This window comes from Scyliorhinus torazame, chromosome 31 (genome assembly GCF_047496885.1).
Source record: "Scyliorhinus torazame isolate Kashiwa2021f chromosome 31, sScyTor2.1, whole genome shotgun sequence".
NCBI classification, from domain to species: domain Eukaryota; kingdom Metazoa; phylum Chordata; class Chondrichthyes; order Carcharhiniformes; family Scyliorhinidae; genus Scyliorhinus; species Scyliorhinus torazame.
In genome coordinates, this window is record NC_092737.1 from 6620363 (window position 1) to 6644091 (window position 23729).

Below are 23729 nucleotides of genomic sequence, written 5' to 3' on the forward strand. Positions count from 1 at the left end.
CACCCCCAGAGGCAAGTCTGCCCCCTGCCCCCCCCCCCCCCCCCACCCGCCCCCACAACGGGGGAGGGGTTGAACCAGCCTCCAACCCGTCAAATCCCCCTCGGATTCTTATTTCTTTTGTGTCGAATGTATTTCATTCCAAACGTATTAGAAAATACAAAGACATGAATCACAGCCGGAGGAAGCGGTACAGGCCCCCCCCCCCAGCCACGGGCCGCCATCCCTGGTGGCGTGGCCATAAGACATAGGAGCGGAAGTAAGGCCATTCGGCCCATCGAGTCCACTCCACTATTCAATCCTGGCTGATTTCAACTCCATTTACCCGCTCTCTCTCCATAGCCCTTAATTCCTTGAGAAATCAAGAATCTATCAACGTCTGTCTTAAAGACACTCAACGTCCCGGCCTCCACCGCCCTCTGTGGCAATGAATTCCACAGACCCACCACTCTCTGGCTGAAGAAATTTCTCCTCATCTCTGTTCTAAAGTGACTCCCTTTTATTCTAAGGCTGTGCCCCCAGGTCCTAGTCTCCCCTGCTAATGGAAACAACTTCCCTACATCCACCCTATCTAAGCCATTCATTATCTTGTAAGTTTCTATTAGATCTCCCCTCAACCTCCTAAACTCCAATGAATATAATCCCAGGATCCTCAGACGTTCATCGTATGTTAGGCCTACCATTCCTGGGATCATCCGTGTGAATCTCCGCTGGACCCGCTCCAGTGCCAGCCTGTCGAACCTTCCCTCGTAAGACAAATCCCCCCACAACGCGCGCGACCATTCGAGTAAACATTCTCTGAGCTGCCTTTCTTTCCAATGAAGGGGCAATTTAGTGTGGCCAATCCACCTACCCTGCACATCTTTGGGTTGTGGGGGCGAGACCCACGCAGACACGGGGAGAATGTGCAAAACTCCACACGGACAGTGACCCAGGGCCGGGATCGAACCCGGGACCTCGGCACCATGATTCCCTCACTCGGAGACCGACACACCCTCACTCGGAGAAAAGACAACAACATTAAATCCACAGTGGAAATTGCAAGGGAATAAAGTCCAGGAGGACTGATGAACTGCAGGATAATAACGTCATCCATCGCCCAGAGTGACAGATTCTTCATCAGGGAGGGAATCGAGGATCATCCTATCTTTCTGCTCCTCCGGCATGGATGGGCACCCTCGTCCAGTGAGACGCCAGAGGAGTGACCCTCGGGGGGTCAGCTCTGGTGGGGTCGCAGAGACCCTCGCTGTCTTGTAGTCTCGCGTAGTAGCTTTTAGATCCCATTCTCCTCGCCGCTACACCCACTTGCCTTCCTAATCACCCGCTGGAACCCTCCCTGGTTCATGGACCAGGACGCCCAGACCCCTCTGCACCTCAGAGTCCCCCCCCCCCCCCCCCCCCCCCCCCCCCCCCCACCGTACAACTACACCTTGCTACTTTCCTAACCTTCCTGCCCAGGGTGGGCACGTTCGCACTCTCTCACATTGCCCCCTCAGCTGCCAGGGATTTTCCTCCTTCTCCACGTACCGGGGGGGGGGGGGGGGGGGGGGGAAGTGCTGACAACCACGAGCTCGCGTTGGATTGGTCCACGACGTGCCGTTCCCTCCCGCGCGTGGCTGACCCGCAAATTGAGTTTCTTTGAGAAGTACGAAAGCCACGGTAGTTAACCCGCGCAAAGATAATCTTTCAGCAGTCCCAGCTCGGGCTTCGCCTGGCGTATTGGCTCCAATTCCTGCAGAAGGAGGCCATTCAGCCCATCAAGTCCGTACCAGCCCTCCAAACGCGCATCGTGGACTCAGTGGCGTCACCCTGCCTCTTCCCCGTAACCCCTACGCAGCACGGTAGCACAGTGGTTAGCACTTTGGCTTCACAGCTCCAGGGTCCCGGGTTCGATTCCCGGCTTGGGTCACTGCCTGTGCGGAGTCTGCACGTCCTCCCCGTGTCTGCGTGGGTTTCCTCCGGGTGCTCCGGTTTCCTCCCACAGTCCAAAGATGTGCAGGTTAGGGTGGATTGGCCGTGATAAATTGCCCCTTAGTGTCCGAAAAGGTTAAGTGGGGTTACGGGGATAGGGTGGAGGTGTGGGCTTCAGCAGGGCGCTCTTTCCAAGAGCCGGTGCAGACTCGATGGGCCGAATGGTCTCCTTCTGCACTGTAAATTCTATGATTCTATGAAGGGGGGGAAAGGAGAGAGAGAGAGCGGGAGGGAGAGTATCATTGCTTAAGATCGCTCTTCCAAAAGGCCAGCATGGGTTTGACAAGCCGAATGGTTGTCTTCGAAGCAGGGACAATTCCCGGACCGCACCTTTCGAGCTTAATTTCCTTTTCCCCAAGGTCCCCGCCCTGATCGTTTGGCACAGGCCCAAAGACGCGCGGGGCGGGTGAATTGGCCGCGCTAAAGTTGCCCCTTAATTGGGGGGGATAAAAAGAACTGGGTTCTCGAAATGTATGAATCTTGGCTCTCGTGCGTCTCTCTTGCAAGCGAGCGCCATGAATTGGTTTCAATTTGAGTTGGCAATGAGGCGGATTAAGGATTTGCCCTGCCTCTCAATGGAACTTGAAAGAATGGGGCAGAAGAATTTTTTTTTTTTAAAGATATTTTTTCAGCTCAACGACGCTTGCTGACTCACTGCTGACTGGTGAACCTATGAAATGTTGTGGCTTTTATATTTGAGCTCCAAATGATTGGCTGTGTAAAAATGCACAGTGTGTGGGTGTTCGGCCCAGGGGGGTGGGGGAGGTCAGTTTCATTTCCTGAAATTGACGACTTAAAGCAAAACGAAACCTGTGGACTTGCGCAAGACTTCTCCATTCCAGCCCGGGAGAGAGTGAGTGAGTGTGAGAGAGGACAGGAGCAGAGAGAAAGAGAAAGAGACCATCTCAACACAGCAGGATCATGCCCCAGGCCATGTTCGCCTCCCTCCTTTGCCTCTTCTTGGCCGCAGGGGCAGCCGGTGAGTTTGCAAAAACAGAAAAAGTTCTCCTTAAAACTTTGTTTTTAAGAAAAAAAAAAGTTCATTAACCACCCCTGCAAAGAGAAACAAACGCAACAGGGCTTTAAGAAAGATCTACTTAAAGCCATTTCCCTCCCCATGTCCCCAGGCTGCATTTGCACCGAGGGGATTTCACACAAGGGACAAAGTTTGGAAACAAAGTTAGTTGAGACGTGAGAAACTTTTGGAGAGGGTGAATCACAGTGTCAGGAAGCGAGGGAGGGTGTTTGCTAATTTAAATATTGGGGTTTCTCACTGACTAAATGAAACTTTTAAAAGAAAGTATACATCTGTCTGTACTTTTATTGAAACAATCTTGTTTTAGAATCTAAATCTGGACATTTCTGAACTTTGTTTTTGAAACAAATAGAACCTTTTTGGGGGGCTCCCCGAACAGGCGCCGGAACGTGGCTTTTCACAGTAACTTCATTGGAGCCTACTTGTGACAAGGAGACCACTCGGCCCGAAGCACCTGTGCTAGCCCACCCCCTTTCTGTTTGCAGGAAACATCCAGGCTGGCGGCCCACGTTTCCTTATCCAGTGGCCCTTTTGTCTTTTGAATGTTCCTATTGAGTCTGCTCCCGTAGGCCTACTACGGGGGGGGGGGGGGGTGGCGGAGTGGGTTAGCGCCGCTGCCTCACGACGCCCGGTTCGATTCCCGGCTCGGGTCACTGCCCGTGCGGAGTCTGCACGTCCTCCCCGTGTCGGCGTGGGTTTCCTCCGGGTGCTCCGGTTTCCTCCCACAAGTCCCAAAGAGGTTAGGTGGGTTGGCCGCGCTAAATTGCCCTTAGTGTCCAAAAAAGGTCAGGTGGGGTTACGGGGATAGGGTGGGCTTAAGTGGGGTGCGCTTTCCGAGAGCCGGTGCAGACGCGATGGGCCGAATGGCCCCCTTCTGCACTGTCGTTCTAGGGCAGCACGGGGGCGCAGTGGTTAGCACTGCTGCTGCACGGCGCCGAGGTCCCGGGTTCGATCCCGGCTCCGGGTCACTGCCCGTGTGGAGTTTGCACATTCTCCCCGTGTCTGCGTGGGTCTCGCCCCCACAACCCAAAGATGTGCAGGGTAGGCGGATTGGCCGCGCTAAGCTGCCCCTTCATTGGAAAAAATAAATTGGGTACTCTTAAATTTAAAAAAGTTCTTTGTGCGGGTTAGGTGGATTGTCCACGATAAATTGACTCAAAGTTCCAAAGGTTAGGCGGGGGTTACAGGGAGGGTGCAGTGGGCCTGTGTAGGGTGCTCTTTCGGGGGGGGGGGGTCAGTGTAGACTCGATGGGCCGAATGGCCACCATGTGCACTGCAGAGTTTCAATGATCACAACTGGTTGCATAATATATACTTTTTCAAAAGTTCCACGCAGTCCCCCCCCCCCCCCCCACTGTCTCCCAGATCTCTCCTGCCACCTCCCTCCCCTTCTGGTTCCCGACCCTCGTTTGGGAGACGGTTTTCCCTATTCGCCCTCCCAATCCATGGTGCTGCCAAAAGTGACTCTCCAAAGGTGCAACTGGTTGGGGAACGCCGAAGGGGGAAATCCAATCTGACTTTGCGTTTAGATCGGGCTTTTCACATCCAGCGGGCTTATCAAGCGTTCGTCCAGCGGGATGTGGGCCTCGCTGGCCGGGCCAGTTGCCCGTCCCCAACTGCCCCTCCAGAAGATGGCGGGCGAACCGCTGACTCCGCGTGGCGCAGGCACCGTGCTGTGAAGGGCGGATTCTGACCCGGCGGCGAAGGAACGCGACAGCCAATGGAATACCGCGTGCAGTTGCAATGCAGGAAGCGCTGCAGCCAATCTGCGAGGTTTGGCTTGTCACCTGCAAGGGGGCACCTCGGGCAGTGCAGCTGTCCCTCGGCACGGCGCCGCTGCGACGCCGGCCCACGTGTTTGCGCTGACGCGCTGGCGGGGCACTTGTGGTTCAGAGGTGAGAGGTGCCACGGCCGACGTGAGCTGAACCCTTTACAGGGTCCGGGACTAATTGGGTGGTTCTTTCCGGGAGTAGTAGAGTCGCAATGGTCTGAATGGCCTTCCCCATGCTGTATCGTTGTGTGATACGGTCGTGTTTGACTGCGAGCTGGGCACTTGCACACATCTCTCAGACTATCTTACTGACAATAGAATTATTGGATTTAATAATATTGATTTTTCACACTTATGTCAACTTCTCTGTTGCTTACTTCATCTTGAGTTCTCTCTCTGTCTCTGATTCTCTCTCTGTCTCTGATTCTCTCTCTGTCTGTCATTCTCTCTCTGTCTGTCATTCTCTTTCTGTCTGTGGGTCTCTCTGTCTGTGATTCTCTCTCTGTCTGTCATTCTCTCTCTGTCTGTCATTCTCTCTCTGTCTGTGGGTCTCTCTGTCTCTGATTCTCTCTCTGTCTGTGATTCTCTCTCTGTCTCTCGTTCACTCTCTGTGATTCTCTCTGTCTCTGATTCTCTCTGTGTCTGTGATTCTCTCTCTGTCTCTGATTCTCTCTCTGTCTGTCATTCTCTCTCTGTCTGTCATTCTCTCTCTGTCTGTGGGTCTCTCTGTCTGTGATTCTCTCTGTCGTTCTCTCTCTGTCTGTGATTCTCTGTCTGTCGTTCTCTCTCTGTCTGTCGTTCTCTCTCTGCCTGTGATTCTCTCTCTGTCTGTGGGTCTCTCTCTGTCTGTCATTCTCTCTCTGTCTGCCATTCTCTCTCTGTCTGTGATTCTCTGTCTGTCGTTCTCTCTCTGTCTGTCGTTCTCTCTCTGTCTGACATTCTCTCTCTCTCTGTCGTTCTCTCTCTGTCTGTCGTTCTCTCTCTGTCTGTCGTTCTCTCTCTGTCTGTGGGTCTCTCTGTCTCTGATTCTCTCTGTGTCTGTGATTCTCTCTCTGTCTCTGATTCTCTCTCTGTCTGTCATTCTCTCTCTGTCTGTCATTCTCTCTCTGTCTGTCATTCTCTCTCTGTCTGTGGGTCTCTCTGTCTGTGATTCTCTCTGTCGTTCTCTCTCTGTCTGTCGTTCTCTCTCTGCCTGTCGTTCTCTCTCTGCCTGTCATTCTCTCTCTGTCTGTCATTCTCTCTCTGTCTGTCGTTCTCTCTCTGTCTGCCGTTCTCTCTCTGTCTGTCATTCTCTCTCTGTCTGTCGTTCTCTCTCTGTCTGTCATTCTCTCTCTGTCTGTGATTCTCTCTCTGTCGTTCTCTGTCTGTCGTTCTCTCTCTGTCTGTGATTCTCTCTCTGTCTGTGATTCTCTCTCTGTCTGTCGTTCTCTCTCTGTCTGTCGTTCTCTCTCTGTCTGTCGTTCTCTCTCTGTCTGCCGTTCTCTCTCTGTCTGTGATTCTCTCTCTGTCTGTCGTTCTCTCTCTGTCTGTCGTTCTCTCTCTGTCTGCCGTTCTCTCTCTGTCTGTCGTTCTCTCTCTGTCTGTGATTCTCTCTCTGTCTGTGATTCTCTCTCTGTCTGTCGTTCTCTCTCTGTCTGTCGCTCTCTCTCTGTCTGTGATTCTCTCTCTGTCTGTGATTCTCTCTCTGTCTGTCATTCTCTCTCTGTCTGTCGTTCTCTCTCAGTCTGTGATTCTCTGTCTGTCGTTCTCTCTCTGTCTGTGATTCTCTCTCTGTCTGTCGTTCTCTCTCTGTCTGTCGTTCTCTCTCTGTCTGCCGTTCTCTCTCTGTCTGTTGTTCTCTCTCTGTCTGTCGTTCTCTCTCTGTCTGTCGTTCTCTCTCTGCCTGTCGTTCTCTCTCTGTCTGTCGTTCTCTCTCTGTCTGTCGTTCTCTCTCTGTCTGTCATTCTCTCTCTGTCTGTCGTTCTCTCTCTGTCTGTCGTTCTCTCTCTGTCTGTCGTTTTCTCTCTGCCTGTGATTCTCTCTCTGTCTGTCATTCTCTCTCTGTCTGTTGTTCTCTCTCTGCCTGTGATTCTCTCTCTGTCTGTCGTTCTCTCTCTGTCTGTCGTTCTCTCTCTGTCTGTCGCTCTCTCTCTGTCTGTCGCTCTCTCTCTGTCTGTCGTTCTCTCTCTGTCTGTCGTTCTCTCTCTGTCTGTTGTTCTCTCTCTGTCTGTTGTTCTCTCTCTGCCTGTGATTCTCTCTCTGTCTGTCGTTCTCTCTCTGTCTGTCGTTCTCTCTCTGTCTGTCGTTCTCTCTCTGTCTGTCGTTCTCTCTCTGTCTGTCATTCTCTCTCTGTCTGTCGTTCTCTCTCTGTCTGTGATTCTCTCTCTGTCTGTCGTTCTCTCTCTGTCTGTCGTTCTCTCTCTGTCTGTCGTTCTCTCTCTGTCTGTCGCTCTCTCTCTGTCTGTCGTTCTCTCTCTGTCTGTCATTCTCTCTCTGCCTGTCGTTCTCTCTCTGTCTGTCGTTCTCTCTCTGTCTGTCATTCTCTATCTGCCTGTCGTTCTCTCTCTGTCTGTCGTTCTCTCTCTGTCTGTCGTTCTCTCTCTGTCTGTGATTCTCTCTCTGTCTGTGGGTCTCTCTGTCTGTGATTCTCTGTCTGTCGTTCTCTCTCTGCCTGTCGTTCTCTCTCTGTCGTTCTCTCTGTCTGTCGTTCTCTCTCTGCCTGTCGTTCTCTCTCTGTCTGTCATTCTCTCTCTGTCTGTGATTCTCTGTCTGTCGTTCTCTCTCTGTCTGTCGTTCTCTCTCTGTCTGTCGTTCTCTCTCTGTCTGTGATTCTCTCTCTGTCTGTGGGTCTCTCTGTCTGTGATTCTCTGTCTGTCGTTCTCTCTCTGTCGTTCTCTCTCTGTCTGTCGTTCTCTCTCTGCCTGTCGTTCTCTCTCTGTCTGTCATTCTCTCTCTGTCTGTGATTCTCTGTCTGTCGTTCTCTCTCTGTCTGTCGTTCTCTCTCTGCCTGTCGTTCTCTCTCTGTCTGTCATTCTCTCGCTGTCTGTCGTTCTCTCTCTGTCTGTGATTCTCTCTCTGTCTGTGGGTCTCTCTCAGTCTGTGATTGTCTGTCTGTCATTCTCTCTCTGTCTGTCGTTCTCTCTCTGTCTGTCATTCTCTCTCTGTCTGTCGTTCTCTCTCTGTCTGTCGTTCTCTCTCTGTCTGTGATTCTCTCTCTGTCTGTCGTTCTCTCTCTGTCTGTTGTTCTCTCTCTGTCTGTGATTCTCTCTCTGTCTGTCGTTTTCTCTCTGCCTGTGATTCTCTCTCTGTCTGTCATTCTCTCTCTGTCTGTTGTTCTCTCTCTGCCTGTGATTCTCTCTCTGTCTGTCGTTCTCTCTCTGTCTGTCGTTCTCTCTCTGTCTGTCGCTCTCTCTCTGTCTGTCGCTCTCTCTCTGTCTGTCGTTCTCTCTCTGTCTGTCGTTCTCTCTCTGTCTGTTGTTCTCTCTCTGTCTGTTGTTCTCTCTCTGCCTGTGATTCTCTCTCTGTCTGTCGTTCTCTCTCTGTCTGTCGTTCTCTCTCTGTCTGTTGTTCTCTCTCTGGCTGTCGTTCTCTCTCTGCTGTCGTTCTCTCTCTGTCTGTCGTTCTCTCTCTGTCTGTTGTTCTCTCTCTGCCTGTGATTCTCTCTCTGTCTGTCGTTCTCTCTCTGTCTGTCGCTCTCTCTCTGTCTGTCGCTCTCTCTCTGTCTGTCGCTCTCTCTCTGTCTGTCGCTCTCTCTCTGTCTGTCGTTCTCTCTCTGTCTGTCATTCTCTCTCTGTCTGCCGTTCTCTCTCTGTCTGTCGTTCTCTCTCTGGCTGTCGTTCTCTCTCTGTCTGTCATTCTCTCGCTGTCTGTCGTTCTCTCTCTGTCTGTGATTCTCTCTCTGTCTGTGGGTCTCTCTCAGTCTGTGATTGTCTGTCTGTCATTCTCTCTCTGTCTGTCGTTCTCTCTCTGTCTGTCATTCTCTCTCTGTCTGTCGTTCTCTCTCTGTCTGTCGTTCTCTCTCTGTCTGTGATTCTCTCTCTGTCTGTCGTTCTCTCTCTGTCTGTTGTTCTCTCTCTGTCTGTGATTCTCTCTCTGTCTGTCGTTTTCTCTCTGCCTGTGATTCTCTCTCTGTCTGTCATTCTCTCTCTGTCTGTTGTTCTCTCTCTGCCTGTGATTCTCTCTCTGTCTGTCGTTCTCTCTCTGTCTGTCGTTCTCTCTCTGTCTGTCGCTCTCTCTCTGTCTGTCGCTCTCTCTCTGTCTGTCGTTCTCTCTCTGTCTGTCGCTCTCTCTCTGTCTGTCGTTCTCTCTCTGTCTGTCGTTCTCTCTCTGTCTGTTGTTCTCTCTCTGTCTGTTGTTCTCTCTCTGCCTGTGATTCTCTCTCTGTCTGTCGTTCTCTCTCTGTCTGTCGTTCTCTCTCTGTCTGTCGTTCTCTCTCTGTCTGTCGTTCTCTCTCTGTCTGTCATTCTCTCTCTGTCTGTCGTTCTCTCTCTGTCTGTGATTCTCTCTCTGTCTGTCGTTCTCTCTCTGTCTGTCGTTCTCTCTCTGTCTGTCGTTCTCTCTCTGTCTGTGATTCTCTCTCTGTCTGTCGTTCTCTCTCTGTCTGTGATTCTCTCTCTGTCTGTGGGTCTCTCTCAGTCTGTGATTGTCTGTCTGTCATTCTCTCTCTGTCTGTCGTTCTCTCTCTGTCTGTCATTCTCTCTCTGTCTGTCGTTCTCTCTCTGTCTGTCGTTCTCTCTCTGCTGTCGTTCTCTCTCTGTCTGTCGTTCTCTCTCTGTCTGTTGTTCTCTCTCTGCCTGTGATTCTCTCTCTGTCTGTCGTTCTCTCTCTGTCTGTCGCTCTCTCTCTGTCTGTCGCTCTCTCTCTGTCTGTCGCTCTCTCTCTGTCTGTCGCTCTCTCTCTGTCTGTCGTTCTCTCTCTGTCTGTCATTCTCTCTCTGTCTGCCGTTCTCTCTCTGTCTGTCGTTCTCTCTCTGCCTGTCGTTCTCTCTCTGTCTGTCGTTCTCTCTCTGTCTGTTGTTCTCTCTCTGCTGTCGTTCTCTCTCTGCTGCCGTTCTCTCTCTGTCTGTTGTTCTCTCTCTGTCTGTTGTTCTCTCTCTGGCTGTCGTTCTCTCTCTGCTGTCGTTCTCTCTCTGTCTGTCATTCCCTCTCTGTCTGTCGTTCTCTCTCTGTCTGTCGTTCTCTCTCTGGCTGTCGTTCTCTCTCTGCTGTCGTTCTCTCTCTGTCTGTCGCTCTCTCTCTGTCTGTCATTCCCTCTCTGTCTGTCGCTCTCTCTCTGTCTGTCGTTCTCTCTCTGTCTGTCGTTCTCTCTCTGTCTGTCGTTCTCTCTCTGCTGTCGTTCTCTCTCTGTCTGTCGCTCTCTCTCTGTCTGTCATTCTCTCTCTGTCTGTCGCTCTCTCTCTGTCTGTCGTTCTCTCTCTGTCTGTCGTTCTCTCTCTGTCTGTCGTTCTCTCTCTGTCTGTTGTTCTCTCTCTGTCTGTCATTCTCTCTCTGTCTGTCGTTCTCTCTCTGTCTGTGATTCTCTCTCTGTCTGTCGCTCTCTCTCTGTCTGTCATTCTCTCTGTCTGTCATTCTCTCTCTGTCTGTCGCTCTCTCTCTGTCTGTCATTCTCTCTGTCTGTCATTCTCTCTCTGTCTGTGATTCTCTCTCTGTCTGTCGCTCTCTCTCTGTCTGTCGTTCTCTCTCTGTCTGTCGTTCTCTCTCTGTCTGTCGTTCTCTCTCTGGCTGTCGTTCTCTCTCTGTCTGTCATTCTCTCTCTGTCTGTGGGTCTCTCTCTGTCTGTCGTTCTCTCTCTGTCTGTCGTTTTCTCTCTGTCTGTCGTTCTCTCTCTGTCTGTCGTTCTCTCTCTGTCTGTCGTTCTCTCTCTGCTGTCGTTCTCTCTCTGTCTGTCGTTCTCTCTCTGTCTGTCGTTCTCTCTCTGTCTGTCATTCTCTCTCTGCTGTCGTTCTCTCTCTGTCTGTCGTTCTCTCTCTGTCTGTGATTCTCTCTCTGTCTGTCATTCTCTCTCTGTCTGTCGTTCTCTCTCTGTCTGTCGTTCTCTCTCTGTCTGTGATTCTCTCTCTGTCTGTCATTCTCTCTCTGTCTGTCGTTCTCTGTCTGTCGTTCTCTCTCTGTCTGTCGTTCTCTCTCTGTCTGTCGTTCTCTCTCTGTCTGTCGTTCTCTCTCTGTCTGTGATTCTCTATCTGTCTGCCGTTCTCTCTCTGTCTGCCGTTCTCTCTCTGTCTGTCGTTCTCTCTCTGTCTGTGATTCTCTCTCTGTCTGTCATTCTCTCTCTGTCTGTCGTTCTCTGTCTGTCGTTCTCTCTCTGTCTGTCGTTCTCTCTCTGTCTGTCGTTCTCTCTCTGTCTGTCGTTCTCTCTCTGTCTGTCGTTCTCTCTCTGTCTGTTGTTCTCTCTCTGCTGTCGTTCTCTCTCTGCTGTCGTTCTCTCTCTGCCTGTCGTTCTCTCTCTGTCTGCCGTTCTCTCTCTGCCTGTCGTTCTCTCTCTGTCTGTGATTCTCTCTCTGTCTGTCGTTCTCTCTGCTGTCGTTCTCTCTCTGTCTGTTGTTCTCTCTCTGTCTGTTGTTCTCTCTCTGCTGTCGTTCTCTCTCTGCCTGTCGTTCTCTCTCTGTCTGTCGTTCACTCTCTGTCTGTGATTCTCTGTCTGTCTGTTGTTCTCTCTCTGTCTGCCGTTCTCTCTCTGTCTGTTGTTCTCTCTCTGTCTGTGATTCTCTCTCTGTCTGTCGTTCTCTCTCTGTCTGTGATTCTCTGTCTGTCTGTTGTTCTCTCTCTGTCTGTCGTTCTCTCTCTGTCTGTCATTCTCTCTCTGTCTGTCGTTCTCTCTGTCTGTCATTCTCTCTCTGTCTGCCGTTCTCTCTCTGTCTGTCGTTCTCTCTCTGTCTGTGATTCTCTCTCTGTCTGTCGCTCTCTCTCTGTCTGTCGTTCTCTCTCTGTCTGTCGTTCTCTCTCTGTCTGTCGTTCTCTCTCTGTCTGTGATTCTCTCTCTGTCTGTGATTCTCTCTCTGTCTGTCGTTCTCTCTCTGTCTGTCGTTCTCTCTCTGTCTGTCGTTCTCTCTCTGTCTGTCGTTCTCTCTCTGTCTGTGATTCTCTCTCTGTCTGTCGCTCTCTCTCTGTCTGTCGTTCTCTCTCTGTCTGTCATTCTCTCTCTGTCTGCCGTTCTCTCTCTGTCTGTGATTCTCTCTCTGTCTGTCGTTCTCTCTCTGTCTGCCGTTCTCTCTCTGTCTGTTGTTCTCTCTCTGTCTGTGATTCTCTCTCTGTCTGTCGCTCTCTCTCTGTCTGTGATTCTCTCTCTGTCTGTCGTTCTCTCTCTGTCTGCCGTTCTCTCTCTGTCTGTTGTTCTCTCTCTGTCTGTCGTTCTCTCTCTGTCTGTCGTTCTCTCTCTGTCTGTCGTTCTCTCTCTGTCTGTCGCTCTCTCTCTGTCTGTCGTTCTCTCTCTGTCTGTCGTTCTCTCTCTGTCTGTCGTTCTCTCTCTGTCGTTCTCTCTCTGTCTGTGATTCTCTCTCTGTCTGTGATTCTCTCTCTGTCTGTCGTTCTCTCTCTGTCTGTCGTTCTCTCTCTGTCTGCCGTTCTCTCTCTGTCTGTCATTCTCTCTGTCTGTCATTCTCTCTCTGCTGTCGTTCTCTCTCTGTCTGTTGTTCTCTCTCTGTCTGTCATTCTCTCTCTGTCTGTCGTTCTCTCTCTGTCTGTTGTTCTCTCTCTGTCTGTCGTTCTCTCTCTGCTGTCGTTCTCTGTCTGTCGTTCTCTCTCTGTCTGTCGTTCTCTCTCTGCCTGTGGGTCTCTCTCAGTCTGTGATTCTCTGTCTGTCGTTCTCTCTCTGTCTGTGGGTCTCTCTCAGTCTGTGATTCTCTGTCTGTCATTCTCTCTGTCTGTCGCTCTCTCTGTGTCTGTCGTTCTCTCTCTGTCTGTGATTCTCTGTCTGTCGTTCTCTCTCTGTCTGTCGCTCTCTCTCTGTCTGTCGCTCTCTCTCTGTCTGTCGCTCTCTCTCTGTCTGTCGTTCTCTCTCTGTCTGTCGTTCTCTCTCTGTCTGTCGCTCTCTCTCTGTCTGTCGCTCTCTCTCTGTCTGTCGTTCTCTCTCTGTCTGTCGTTCTCTCTCTGCTGTCGTTCTCTCTCTGCTGTCGTTCGCTCTCTGCTGTCATTCTCTCTCTGTCTGTCGTTCTCTCTCTGTCTGTCGTTCTCTCTCTGTCTGTCGTTCTCTCTCTGTCTGCCGTTCTCTCTCTGTCTGTGATTCTCTGTCTGTCGTTCTCTGTCTGTGGGTCTCTCTCTGTCTGTGATTCTCTCTCTGTCTGCGATTCTCTCTCTGTCTGCGATTCTCTCTCTGTCTGTCGTTCTCTCTCTGTCTGTCGTTCTCTCTCTGTCTGTGATTCTCTGTCTGTCGTTCTCTCTCTGCTGTCATTCTCTCTCTGTCTGTCGTTCTCTCTCTGTCTGTGATTCTCTCTCTGTCTGTCGTTCTCTCTCTGTCTGTCGTTCTCTCTCTGTCTGTCGTTCTCTCTCTGTCTGTCATTCTCTCTCTGTCTGTCGCTCTCTCTCTGTCTGTCATTCTCTCTCTGTCTGTCGCTCTCTCTCTGTCTGTCGCTCTCTCTCTGTCTGTCGCTCTCTCTCTGTCTGTCGTTCTCTCTCTGTCTGTCATTCTCTCTCTGTCTGCCGTTCTCTCTCTGTCTGTCGTTCTCTCTCTGCCTGTCGTTCTCTCTCTGTCTGTCGTTCTCTCTCTGTCTGTTGTTCTCTCTCTGCTGTCGTTCTCTCTCTGCTGCCGTTCTCTCTCTGTCTGTTGTTCTCTCTCTGTCTGTTGTTCTCTCTCTGGCTGTCGTTCTCTCTCTGCTGTCGTTCTCTCTCTGTCTGTCATTCCCTCTCTGTCTGTCGTTCTCTCTCTGTCTGTCGTTCTCTCTCTGGCTGTCGTTCTCTCTCTGCTGTCGTTCTCTCTCTGTCTGTCGCTCTCTCTCTGTCTGTCATTCCCTCTCTGTCTGTCGCTCTCTCTCTGTCTGTCGTTCTCTCTCTGTCTGTCGTTCTCTCTCTGTCTGTCGTTCTCTCTCTGCTGTCGTTCTCTCTCTGTCTGTCGCTCTCTCTCTGTCTGTCATTCTCTCTCTGTCTGTCGCTCTCTCTCTGTCTGTCGTTCTCTCTCTGTCTGTCGTTCTCTCTCTGTCTGTCGTTCTCTCTCTGTCTGTTGTTCTCTCTCTGTCTGTCATTCTCTCTCTGTCTGTCGTTCTCTCTCTGTCTGTGATTCTCTCTCTGTCTGTCGCTCTCTCTCTGTCTGTCATTCTCTCTGTCTGTCATTCTCTCTCTGTCTGTCGCTCTCTCTCTGTCTGTCATTCTCTCTGTCTGTCATTCTCTCTCTGTCTGTGATTCTCTCTCTGTCTGTCGCTCTCTCTCTGTCTGTCGTTCTCTCTCTGTCTGTCGTTCTCTCTCTGTCTGTCGTTCTCTCTCTGGCTGTCGTTCTCTCTCTGTCTGTCATTCTCTCTCTGTCTGTGGGTCTCTCTCTGTCTGTCGTTCTCTCTCTGTCTGTCGTTTTCTCTCTGTCTGTCGTTCTCTCTCTGTCTGTCGTTCTCTCTCTGTCTGTCGTTCTCTCTCTGCTGTCGTTCTCTCTCTGTCTGTCGTTCTCTCTCTGTCTGTCGTTCTCTCTCTGTCTGTCATTCTCTCTCTGCTGTCGTTCTCTCTCTGTCTGTCGTTCTCTCTCTGTCTGTGATTCTCTCTCTGTCTGTCATTCTCTCTCTGTCTGTCGTTCTCTCTCTGTCTGTCGTTCTCTCTCTGTCTGTGATTCTCTATCTGTCTGCCGTTCTCTCTCTGTCTGCCGTTCTCTCTCTGTCTGTCGTTCTCTCTCTGTCTGTGATTCTCTCTCTGTCTGTCATTCTCTCTCTGTCTGTCGTTCTCTGTCTGTCGTTCTCTCTCTGTCTGTCGTTCTCTCTCTGTCTGTCGTTCTCTCTCTGTCTGTCGTTCTCTCTCTGTCTGTCGTTCTCTCTCTGTCTGTTGTTCTCTCTCTGCTGTCGTTCTCTCTCTGCTGTCGTTCTCTCTCTGCCTGTCGTTCTCTCTCTGTCTGCCGTTCTCTCTCTGCCTGTCGTTCTCTCTCTGTCTGTGATTCTCTCTCTGTCTGTCGTTCTCTCTGCTGTCGTTCTCTCTCTGTCTGTTGTTCTCTCTCTGTCTGTTGTTCTCTCTCTGCTGTCGTTCTCTCTCTGCCTGTCGTTCTCTCTCTGTCTGTCGTTCACTCTCTGTCTGTGATTCTCTGTCTGTCTGTTGTTCTCTCTCTGTCTGCCGTTCTCTCTCTGTCTGTTGTTCTCTCTCTGTCTGTGATTCTCTCTCTGTCTGTCGTTCTCTCTCTGTCTGTGATTCTCTGTCTGTCTGTTGTTCTCTCTCTGTCTGTCGTTCTCTCTCTGTCTGTCATTCTCTCTCTGTCTGTCGTTCTCTCTGTCTGTCATTCTCTCTCTGTCTGCCGTTCTCTCTCTGTCTGTCGTTCTCTCTCTGTCTGTGATTCTCTCTCTGTCTGTCGCTCTCTCTCTGTCTGTCGTTCTCTCTCTGTCTGTCGTTCTCTCTCTGTCTGTCGTTCTCTCTCTGTCTGTGATTCTCTCTCTGTCTGTGATTCTCTCTCTGTCTGTCGTTCTCTCTCTGTCTGTCGTTCTCTCTCTGTCTGTCGTTCTCTCTCTGTCTGTCGTTCTCTCTCTGTCTGTGATTCTCTCTCTGTCTGTCGCTCTCTCTCTGTCTGTCGTTCTCTCTCTGTCTGTCATTCTCTCTCTGTCTGCCGTTCTCTCTCTGTCTGTGATTCTCTCTCTGTCTGTCGTTCTCTCTCTGTCTGCCGTTCTCTCTCTGTCTGTTGTTCTCTCTCTGTCTGTGATTCTCTCTCTGTCTGTCGCTCTCTCTCTGTCTGTGATTCTCTCTCTGTCTGTCGTTCTCTCTCTGTCTGCCGTTCTCTCTCTGTCTGTTGTTCTCTCTCTGTCTGTCGTTCTCTCTCTGTCTGTCGTTCTCTCTCTGTCTGTCGTTCTCTCTCTGTCTGTCGCTCTCTCTCTGTCTGTCGTTCTCTCTCTGTCTGTCGTTCTCTCTCTGTCTGTCGTTCTCTCTCTGTCGTTCTCTCTCTGTCTGTGATTCTCTCTCTGTCTGTGATTCTCTCTCTGTCTGTCGTTCTCTCTCTGTCTGTCGTTCTCTCTCTGTCTGCCGTTCTCTCTCTGTCTGTCATTCTCTCTGTCTGTCATTCTCTCTCTGCTGTCGTTCTCTCTCTGTCTGTTGTTCTCTCTCTGTCTGTCATTCTCTCTCTGTCTGTCGTTCTCTCTCTGTCTGTTGTTCTCTCTCTGTCTGTCGTTCTCTCTCTGCTGTCGTTCTCTGTCTGTCGTTCTCTCTCTGTCTGTCGTTCTCTCTCTGCCTGTGGGTCTCTCTCAGTCTGTGATTCTCTGTCTGTCGTTCTCTCTCTGTCTGTGGGTCTCTCTCAGTCTGTGATTCTCTGTCTGTCATTCTCTCTGTCTGTCGCTCTCTCTGTGTCTGTCGTTCTCTCTCTGTCTGTGATTCTCTGTCTGTCGTTCTCTCTCTGTCTGTCGCTCTCTCTCTGTCTGTCGCTCTCTCTCTGTCTGTCGCTCTCTCTCTGTCTGTCGTTCTCTCTCTGTCTGTCGTTCTCTCTCTGTCTGTCGCTCTCTCTCTGTCTGTCGCTCTCTCTCTGTCTGTCGTTCTCTCTCTGTCTGTCGTTCTCTCTCTGCTGTCGTTCTCTCTCTGCTGTCGTTCGCTCTCTGCTGTCATTCTCTCTCTGTCTGTCGTTCTCTCTCTGTCTGTCGTTCTCTCTCTGTCTGTCGTTCTCTCTCTGTCTGCCGTTCTCTCTCTGTCTGTGATTCTCTGTCTGTCGTTCTCTGTCTGTGGGTCTCTCTCTGTCTGTGATTCTCTCTCTGTCTGCGATTCTCTCTCTGTCTGCGATTCTCTCTCTGTCTGTCGTTCTCTCTCTGTCTGTCGTTCTCTCTCTGTCTGTGATTCTCTGTCTGTCGTTCTCTCTCTGCTGTCATTCTCTCTCTGTCTGTCGTTCTCTCTCTGTCTGTGATTCTCTCTCTGTCTGTCGTTCTCTCTCTGTCTGTCGTTCTCTCTCTGTCTGTCGTTCTCTCTCTGTCTGTCATTCTCTCTCTGTCTGTCGCTCTCTCTCTGTCTGTCATTCTCTCTCTGTCTGTCGTTCTCTCTCCGTCTGTCGTTCTCTCTCTGTCTGCCGTTCTCTCTCTGTCTGCCGTTCTCTCTCTGTCTGCCATTCTCTCTCTGTCTGTCGTTCTCTCTCTGTCTGTGATTCTCTGTCTGTCGTTCTCTGTCTGTGGGTCTCTCTCTGTCTGTGATTCTCTCTCTGTCTGCGATTCTCTCTCTGTCTGTCGTTCTCTCTCTGTCTGTCGTTCTCTGTCTGTCTGTCGTTCTCTCTCTGTCTGTGATTCTCTCTCTGTCTGTCGTTCTCTCTCTGTCTGTGATTCTCTCTGTCTGCCGTTCTCTCTCTGTCTGTGATTCTCTGTCTGTCGTTCTCTCTCTGTCTGTGATTCTCTCTCTGTCTGTCGTTCTCTCTCTGTCTGTGATTCTCTGTCTGTCGTTCTCTGTCTGTGGGTCTCTCTCTGTCTGTGATTCTCTCTCTGTCTGCGATTCTCTCTCTGTCTGCGATTCTCTCTCTGTCTGTCGTTCTCTCTCTGTCTGTCGTTCTCTCTCTGTCTGTTGTTCTCTCTCTGGCTGTCGTTCTCTCTCTGTCTGTGATTCTCTCTCTGTCTGCGATTCTCTCTCTGTCTGTCGTTCTCTCTCTGTCTGTCATTCTCTCTCTGTCTGTCGTTCTCTCTCTGTCTGTCGTTCTCTGTCTGTGATTCTCTCTCTGTCTGTCGTTCTCTCTCTGTCTGTCGTTCTCTGTCTGTGATTCTCTCTCTGTCTGTCGTTCTCTCTCTGTCTGTCGTTCTCTCTCTGTCTGTGATTCTCTCTCTGTCGTTCTCTCTCTGTCTGTCGTTCTCTCTCTGTCTGTCGTTCTCTGTCTGTCTGTCGTTCTCTCTCTGGCTGTCGTTCTCTCTCTGTCTGTCGCTCTCTCTCTGTCTGTCGCTCTCTCTCTGTCTGTCGTTCTCTCTCTGGCTGTGGGTCTCTCTGTCTGTCATTCTCTGTCTGTGGGTCTTTCTCTGTCTGTCATTCTCTCTCTGTCTGTCGTTCTCTGTCTGTCTGTCGTTCTCTGCCTGTCGTTCTCTCTCTGTCTGTCATTCTCTCTCTGTCTGTCGTTCTCTCTCTGTCTGTCGCTCTCTCTCTGTCTGTCGTTCTCTCTCTGTCTGTCGCTCTCTCTCTGTCTGTCGTTCTCTCTCTGGCTGTCGTTCTCTCTCTGGCTGTGGGTCTCTCTGTCTGTCGTTCTCTCTCTGGCTGTCGTTCTCTCTCTGGCTGTGGGTCTCTCTGTCTGTCATTCTCTGTCTGTGGGTCTTTCTCTGTCTGTCATTCTCTCTCTGTCTGTCGTTCTCTGTCTGTCTGTCGTTCTCTGCCTGTCGTTCTCTCTCTGTCTGTCATTCTCTCTCTGTCTGTCGTTCTCTCTCTCTTCCCCCTCTACCTCTCCCTCGCTCTCCGAACTTTCCCACCACAGGAAATGGGCCAATCAACAGTTTCTCAGTTTGCAGAAGTAACTCGAACGTGATGCACCTGAGGTTTTAACAGTGATCATCCCTCTCTCCCCCGCCTTTCTCTCTCTCCCCCACCTCTCTCTCTCTCTCTCTCTCACTTTCCCTTCCTCTGACCCTCCCTCTCTCTCTCTCGGAACTTTCCCACCACAGGAAATGGGCCAATAGCAATTTCTGAGTTTGAAAATGAAATGAAAATCGCTTATTGTCACAAGTCGGCTTCAAATGAAGTTCCTGTGAAAAGCCCCTAGTCGCCACATTCCGGCGCCTGTTCGGGGAGGCTGGTACGGGAATCGAACCGTGCTGCTGGCCTGCCTTGGTCTGCTTTCAAAGCCAGCGATTTAGCCCTGTGCTAAACCAGCCCAGACGTAATTCGAAAATGATGCACCTGAGGTTTTTTAAAATAAATTCAGAGTACCCAATTCTTTTTTTTCCAATGAAGGGGCAATTTAGCGTGGCCAATCCTCCTACCCTGCACATCTTGGGGTTGTGGGGGCGAGACCCACGCAGACACTGGGAGAATGTGCAAACTCCACACGGACAGTGACCCAGAGCCGGGATCGAACCTGGGACCTCGGCGCCGTGAGGCAGCAGTGCTAACCACTGTGCCACCGTGTACCTGAGGTTTTAACAGTGATTATCCCTCTCTCTCTCCGTCCCTCTCTTTCCCTCTCCCTCCTTCTCCCTCCCTCTCACACTCTCCCTCCATCCCTCCCCTCCTCTCTCTCTCTCCCTCTCCCCGTTCTCTCTCCCTCACTCTCTCTCTCTCTCTCCCTCACTCCCTCTCCCCCGTTCTCTCTCCCTCACTCTCTCTCTCTCTCCCTCACTCCCTCCCCTTCTCTCTCTCTCTCTCCCCCTCTCCCACCTTCTCTCTCCCTCACTCTCAGTCCCTCCCCTTCTCTCTCTCTCACTCTGTCCCGCCTTCTCTTCCTCCCTCTCTACTTCTCCCCCTCCCTCTCTCCCTCCCTCCCTTCCTCCTCCCCTCCTCTCTCTCTCTTCCCCCCCTTCTCTCCCTCTCCCTCTCTTGCTCTCTCCCCCTCTCACTCCTCTCTCTCTCCCTCACTCCCTCCCCTTCTCTCTCTCTCTCTCTCCCCCTCTCCCACCTTCTCTCTGCCTCACTCTCAGTCCCTCCCCTTCTCTCTCTCTCTCGCTCTGTCCCGCCTTCTCTTCCTCCCTCTCTACTTCTCCCCCTCCCTCTCTCCCTCCCTCCCTTTCTCTCTCTTCCCCCTTCTCTCCCTCTCCCTCTCTTGCTCTCTCCCCCTCTCACTCCTTCCCTCCCTGCCTCTCCCCCTCCTTCTCCCCCTCCTTCTCTCCCTCCCCCTCGCTCTCTCCCTCCCTTTCTCGCCTTCTCTCTCTCTCCCTCTCTCACCTTCTCTCTCTCGCTCTGTCCCACCTTCTCTTCCTCTCTCTCTCTCCCTCTCTCTGTCCCTCTCCCCCCTCCCTCCCTCTCTCTCTCTCACTCTCTCACTCCCTCCCCTTCTCTCTCTCTTTCGCTCTGTCCTGCCTTCTCGCCCTCTCTCTCTCTCTCGCTGTGGAACACATTGTCCAGTCACCACAGCTTTTCCTTTTTGGCCCGCAGTGTGGGAAGAGATGTCATTCGTTAACCAGTCACCGAAGGCCCTTCCCTGAAGGAATGCTAGCCCGAGCAATAACAGCCAGGAGCAGGAAGCAGGGTGTTGATCTCCAGGGCGCTCCCTGGGTCGGGTGTGCAAGTTGGGACAGGCCGGTGCCAAGTCCCACAGAATCCCTACAGTGCAGAAGGAGGCCATTCGGCCCATTGAGTCTGCACTGACCCTGTGAAAGAGCACCCTACCCAGACCCTCTCCCCTGTAACCCCGAGCAGCAATCATGTCCAATCCACCTAACCTGCACATCTTTGGACTGTGGGAGGAAACCGGAGCACCCGGAGGAAACCCACGCAGACACAGGGAGGACGTGCAGACTCCGCACAGACAGTGACCCAAGCCGGAATCGAACCTGGGACCCTGATGCCGTGGGGCAGCAGTGCTCGCCTTACCCACAGCCAGCGTGGGTGCCGCCTCCCCTCCAGGGTGTCTTACCGTTGGTTTATCCCATATTGGCAGATTGTTACCCTTTCTCCCACGCTATTGATACCCTCTGACCTTGAAGCCGTCGAGCTGTGGGCTGGGATTCATTAGCAATGTTAATGAAGCGGAAATAACACTGAACGTGGATGTTTACACAGGACAGGGATTGGAGGATAAAGGAAGGCCGGGCAAGTAAATATGATCAGGGCTATTAGCCCCGAGAGAGGGTAAACAGCACGCCAGCCTGGTTGGGCCTGTGCAGCCTGGGTTGGGCCTGTGCAGCCTGGTTGGGCCTGGGCAGCCAGGATGGGCCTGGGCAGCCTGGTTGGGCCTGTGCAGCCTGGTTGGGCCTGTGCAGCCTGGGTTGGGCCTGTACAGCCTGGTTGGGCCTGAGCAGCCTGGTTGGGCCTGTGCAACCTGGTTGGGCCTGAGCAGCCAGGTTGGGCCTGGGCAGCCTGGTTAGGCCTGTACAGCCTGGTTGGGCCTCTGCAGCCTGGTTGGGCCTGTACAGCCTGGTTGGGCCTGAGCAGCCTGGTTGGGCCTGAGCTGCCTGGTTGGGCCTCTGCAGCCAGGTTGGGCCTGTGCAACCTGGTTGGGCCTGTGCAGCCTGGTTGGGCCTGTGCAGCCTGGTTGGGCCTCTGCAGCCTGGTTGGGCCTGTGCAGCCTGGTTGGGCCTGAGCAGCCTGGTTGGGCCTCTGCAGCCTGGTTGGGCCTCTGCAGCCTGGTTGGGCCTCTGCAGCCAGGTTGGGCCTGGGCAGCCTGGTTGGGCCTGCGCAGCCTTGTTGGGCCTGTGCAACCTGGTTGGGCCTGAGCAGCCTGGTTGGGCCTGAGCAGCCTGGGTTGGGCCTGTGCAGCCTGGGTTGGGCCTGTGCAGCCTGGGTTGGGCCTGTGCAGCCTGGTTGGGCCTGTGCAGCCTGGTTGGGCCTGTGCAGCCAGGTTGGGCCTGTGCAGCCAGGTTGGGCCTGGGCAGCCTGGTTGGGCCTGTGCAGCCTGGGTTGGGCCTGTGCAACCTGGTTGGGCCTGAGCAGCCTGGTTGGGCCTGTGCAGCCTGGGTTGGGCCTGTGCAGCCTGGTTGGGCCTGTGCAGCCTGGTTGGGCCTGAGCAGCCTGGTTGGGCCTGAGCAGCCAGGTTGGGCCTCTGCAGCCAGGTTGGGCCTGGGCAGCCTGGTTGGGCCCGTGCAGCCTGGGTTGGGCCCGTGCAGCCTGGGTTGGGCCTGTGCAGCCTGGGTTGGGCCTGTGCAGCCTGGTTGGGCCTCTGCAGCCAGGTTGGGCCTCTGCAGCCAGGTTGGGCCTGGGCAGCCTGGTTGGGCCCGTGCAGCCTGGGTTGGGCCCGTGCAGCCTGGGTTGGGCCTGTGCAGCCTGGTTGGGCCCGAGCAGCCTGGTTGGGCCCGAGCAGCCTGGTTGAGCCTGTGCAGCCTGGGTTGGGCCCGTGCAGCCTGGGTTGGGCCTGTGCAGCCTGGGTTGGGCCTGTGCAGCCTGGTTGGGCCTGTACAGCCTGATTGGGCCTCTGCAGCCTGGTTGGGCCCGTGCAGCCTGGATAGGCCTGAGGAGCCTGGTTGGGCCCGTGCAGCCTGGGTTGGGCCCGTGCAGCCTGGGTTGGGCCTGTGCAGCCTGGGTTGGGCCTGTGCAGCCTGGGTTGGGCCTGGGCAGCCTGGTTAGGCCTGTACAGCCTGGTTGGGCCTCTGCAGCCTGGTTGGGCCCGTGCAGCCTGGATAGGCCTGAGGAGCCTGGTTGGGCCCGTGCAGCCTGGGTTGGGCCCGTGCAGCCTGGGTTGGGCCTGTGCAGCCTGGGTTGGGCCTGTGCAGCCTGGGTTGGGCCTGGGCAGCCAGGTTGGGCCTGGGCAGCCTGGTTAGGCCTCTGCAGCCAGGTTGGGCCCGTGCAGCCTGGATAGGCCTGAGGAGCCTGGTTGGGCCTGGGCAGCCAGGTTGGGCCTGAGCAGCCTCGTGAGTAACAAACTGGCATCAGCGGGGCAATGTGTGATTGCTTCATCCCGTGTTACATTGTGCAATATCCGAGATAACCTAAAACAAAGTTCAACAGCTCGTTCTTCCTCACTGCGAACTGTCTCCGCCGTGGCAAGTGTGTGTGGGGGCTGGGTTTCCACATGTATTTTTACAGTTGGTTTGTGGGATAAGTACTGTTATTCTTTGCAGATCCAGATGTCCAGCTCGTGGTTGGATATGTTCCCTCCTCCACTTCCACGTCCTTCCCCTCCCAACACCCCAGGGGTGCAGGACTGTGATCAGAAACCTTCCAGAAAGTTCTCCCACCACTCTGTGTGCTCTCTGACCCGTACCAGCCCCGGGTTAAACAACAATGCAATTTTAAATAATTCCCATCCTTGTTTTCAAACTCCTCCATGGCCGCAAATCCTCCCTATCTCTGTAACCTCCTCCGGCCCCTACAACCCTCCCTATCTCTGTAACCTCCTCCAGCCCCTACACCCCCTCCCTATCTCTGTAACCTCCTCCAGCCCCTACAACCCTCCCTATCTCTGTAACCTCCTCCAGCCCCTACACCCCCTCCCTATCTCTGTAACCTCCTCCAGCCCCTACAACCCTCCCTATCTCTGTAACCTCCTCCGGCCCCTACAACCCTCCCTATCTCTGTAATCTCCTCCGGCCCCTACACCCCTCCCTATCTCCGTAACCTCCTCCAGCCCCTACAACCCTCCCTATCTCTGTAACCTCCTCCAGCCCCTACACCCCCTCCCTATCTCTGTAACCTCCTCTAGCCCCTACACCCCTCCCTATCTCTGTAACCTCCTCTAGCCCCTACACCCCTCCCTATCTCTGTAACCTCCTCCAGACCCTACACCCCTCCCTATCTCTGTAACCTCCTCTAGCCCCTACACCCCTCCCTATCTCTGTAAACTCCTCCAGACCCTACACCCCTCCCTATCTCTGTAACCTCCTCCAGACCCGACACCCCTCCCTATCTCTGTAACCTCCTCCAGCCCCCGACAACCCTCCCTTTCTCTGTAACCTCCACCAGCCCCTACAACCCTCCCTATCTCTGTAAACTCCTCCAGACCCTACACCCCTCCCTATCTCTGTACCCTCCTCCAGCCCCTACACCCCTCCCTATCTCTGTAACCTCCTCCAGCCCCTACACCCCTCCCTATCTCTGTAACCTCCTCCAGCTCCTACAACCCTCCCTATCTCTGTAACCTCCTCCAGCCCCTACACCCTTCCCTATCTCTGTAACCTCTTCCAGCCCCGACACCCCTCCCTATCTCTGTAACCTCCTCCAGCCCCTACAACCCTCCCTATCTCTGTAACCTCCACCAGCCCCTACAACCCTCCCTATCTCTGTAACCTCCTCCAGCCCCTACAACCGTCCCTATCTCTGTAAACTCCTCCAGACCCTACAC

General features: G+C 53.0%; 1 protein-coding gene across 1 annotated transcript in view; it reads left to right on the forward strand.

The window, feature by feature from the left end:
* The first annotated feature begins 2755 nt into the window (after positions 1–2755).
* LOC140404639 (macrosialin-like) overlaps positions 2756–23729 on the forward strand; it is a 45036-nt gene continuing 24062 nt past the window's right edge. Inside the window, exon 1 of the mRNA XM_072493250.1 lies at positions 2756–2947. Within this exon, the coding sequence (XP_072349351.1) occupies positions 2890–2947 (58 nt within the window). The 5' untranslated portion in view covers positions 2756–2889. The remainder of the gene's footprint in view (positions 2948–23729) is intronic.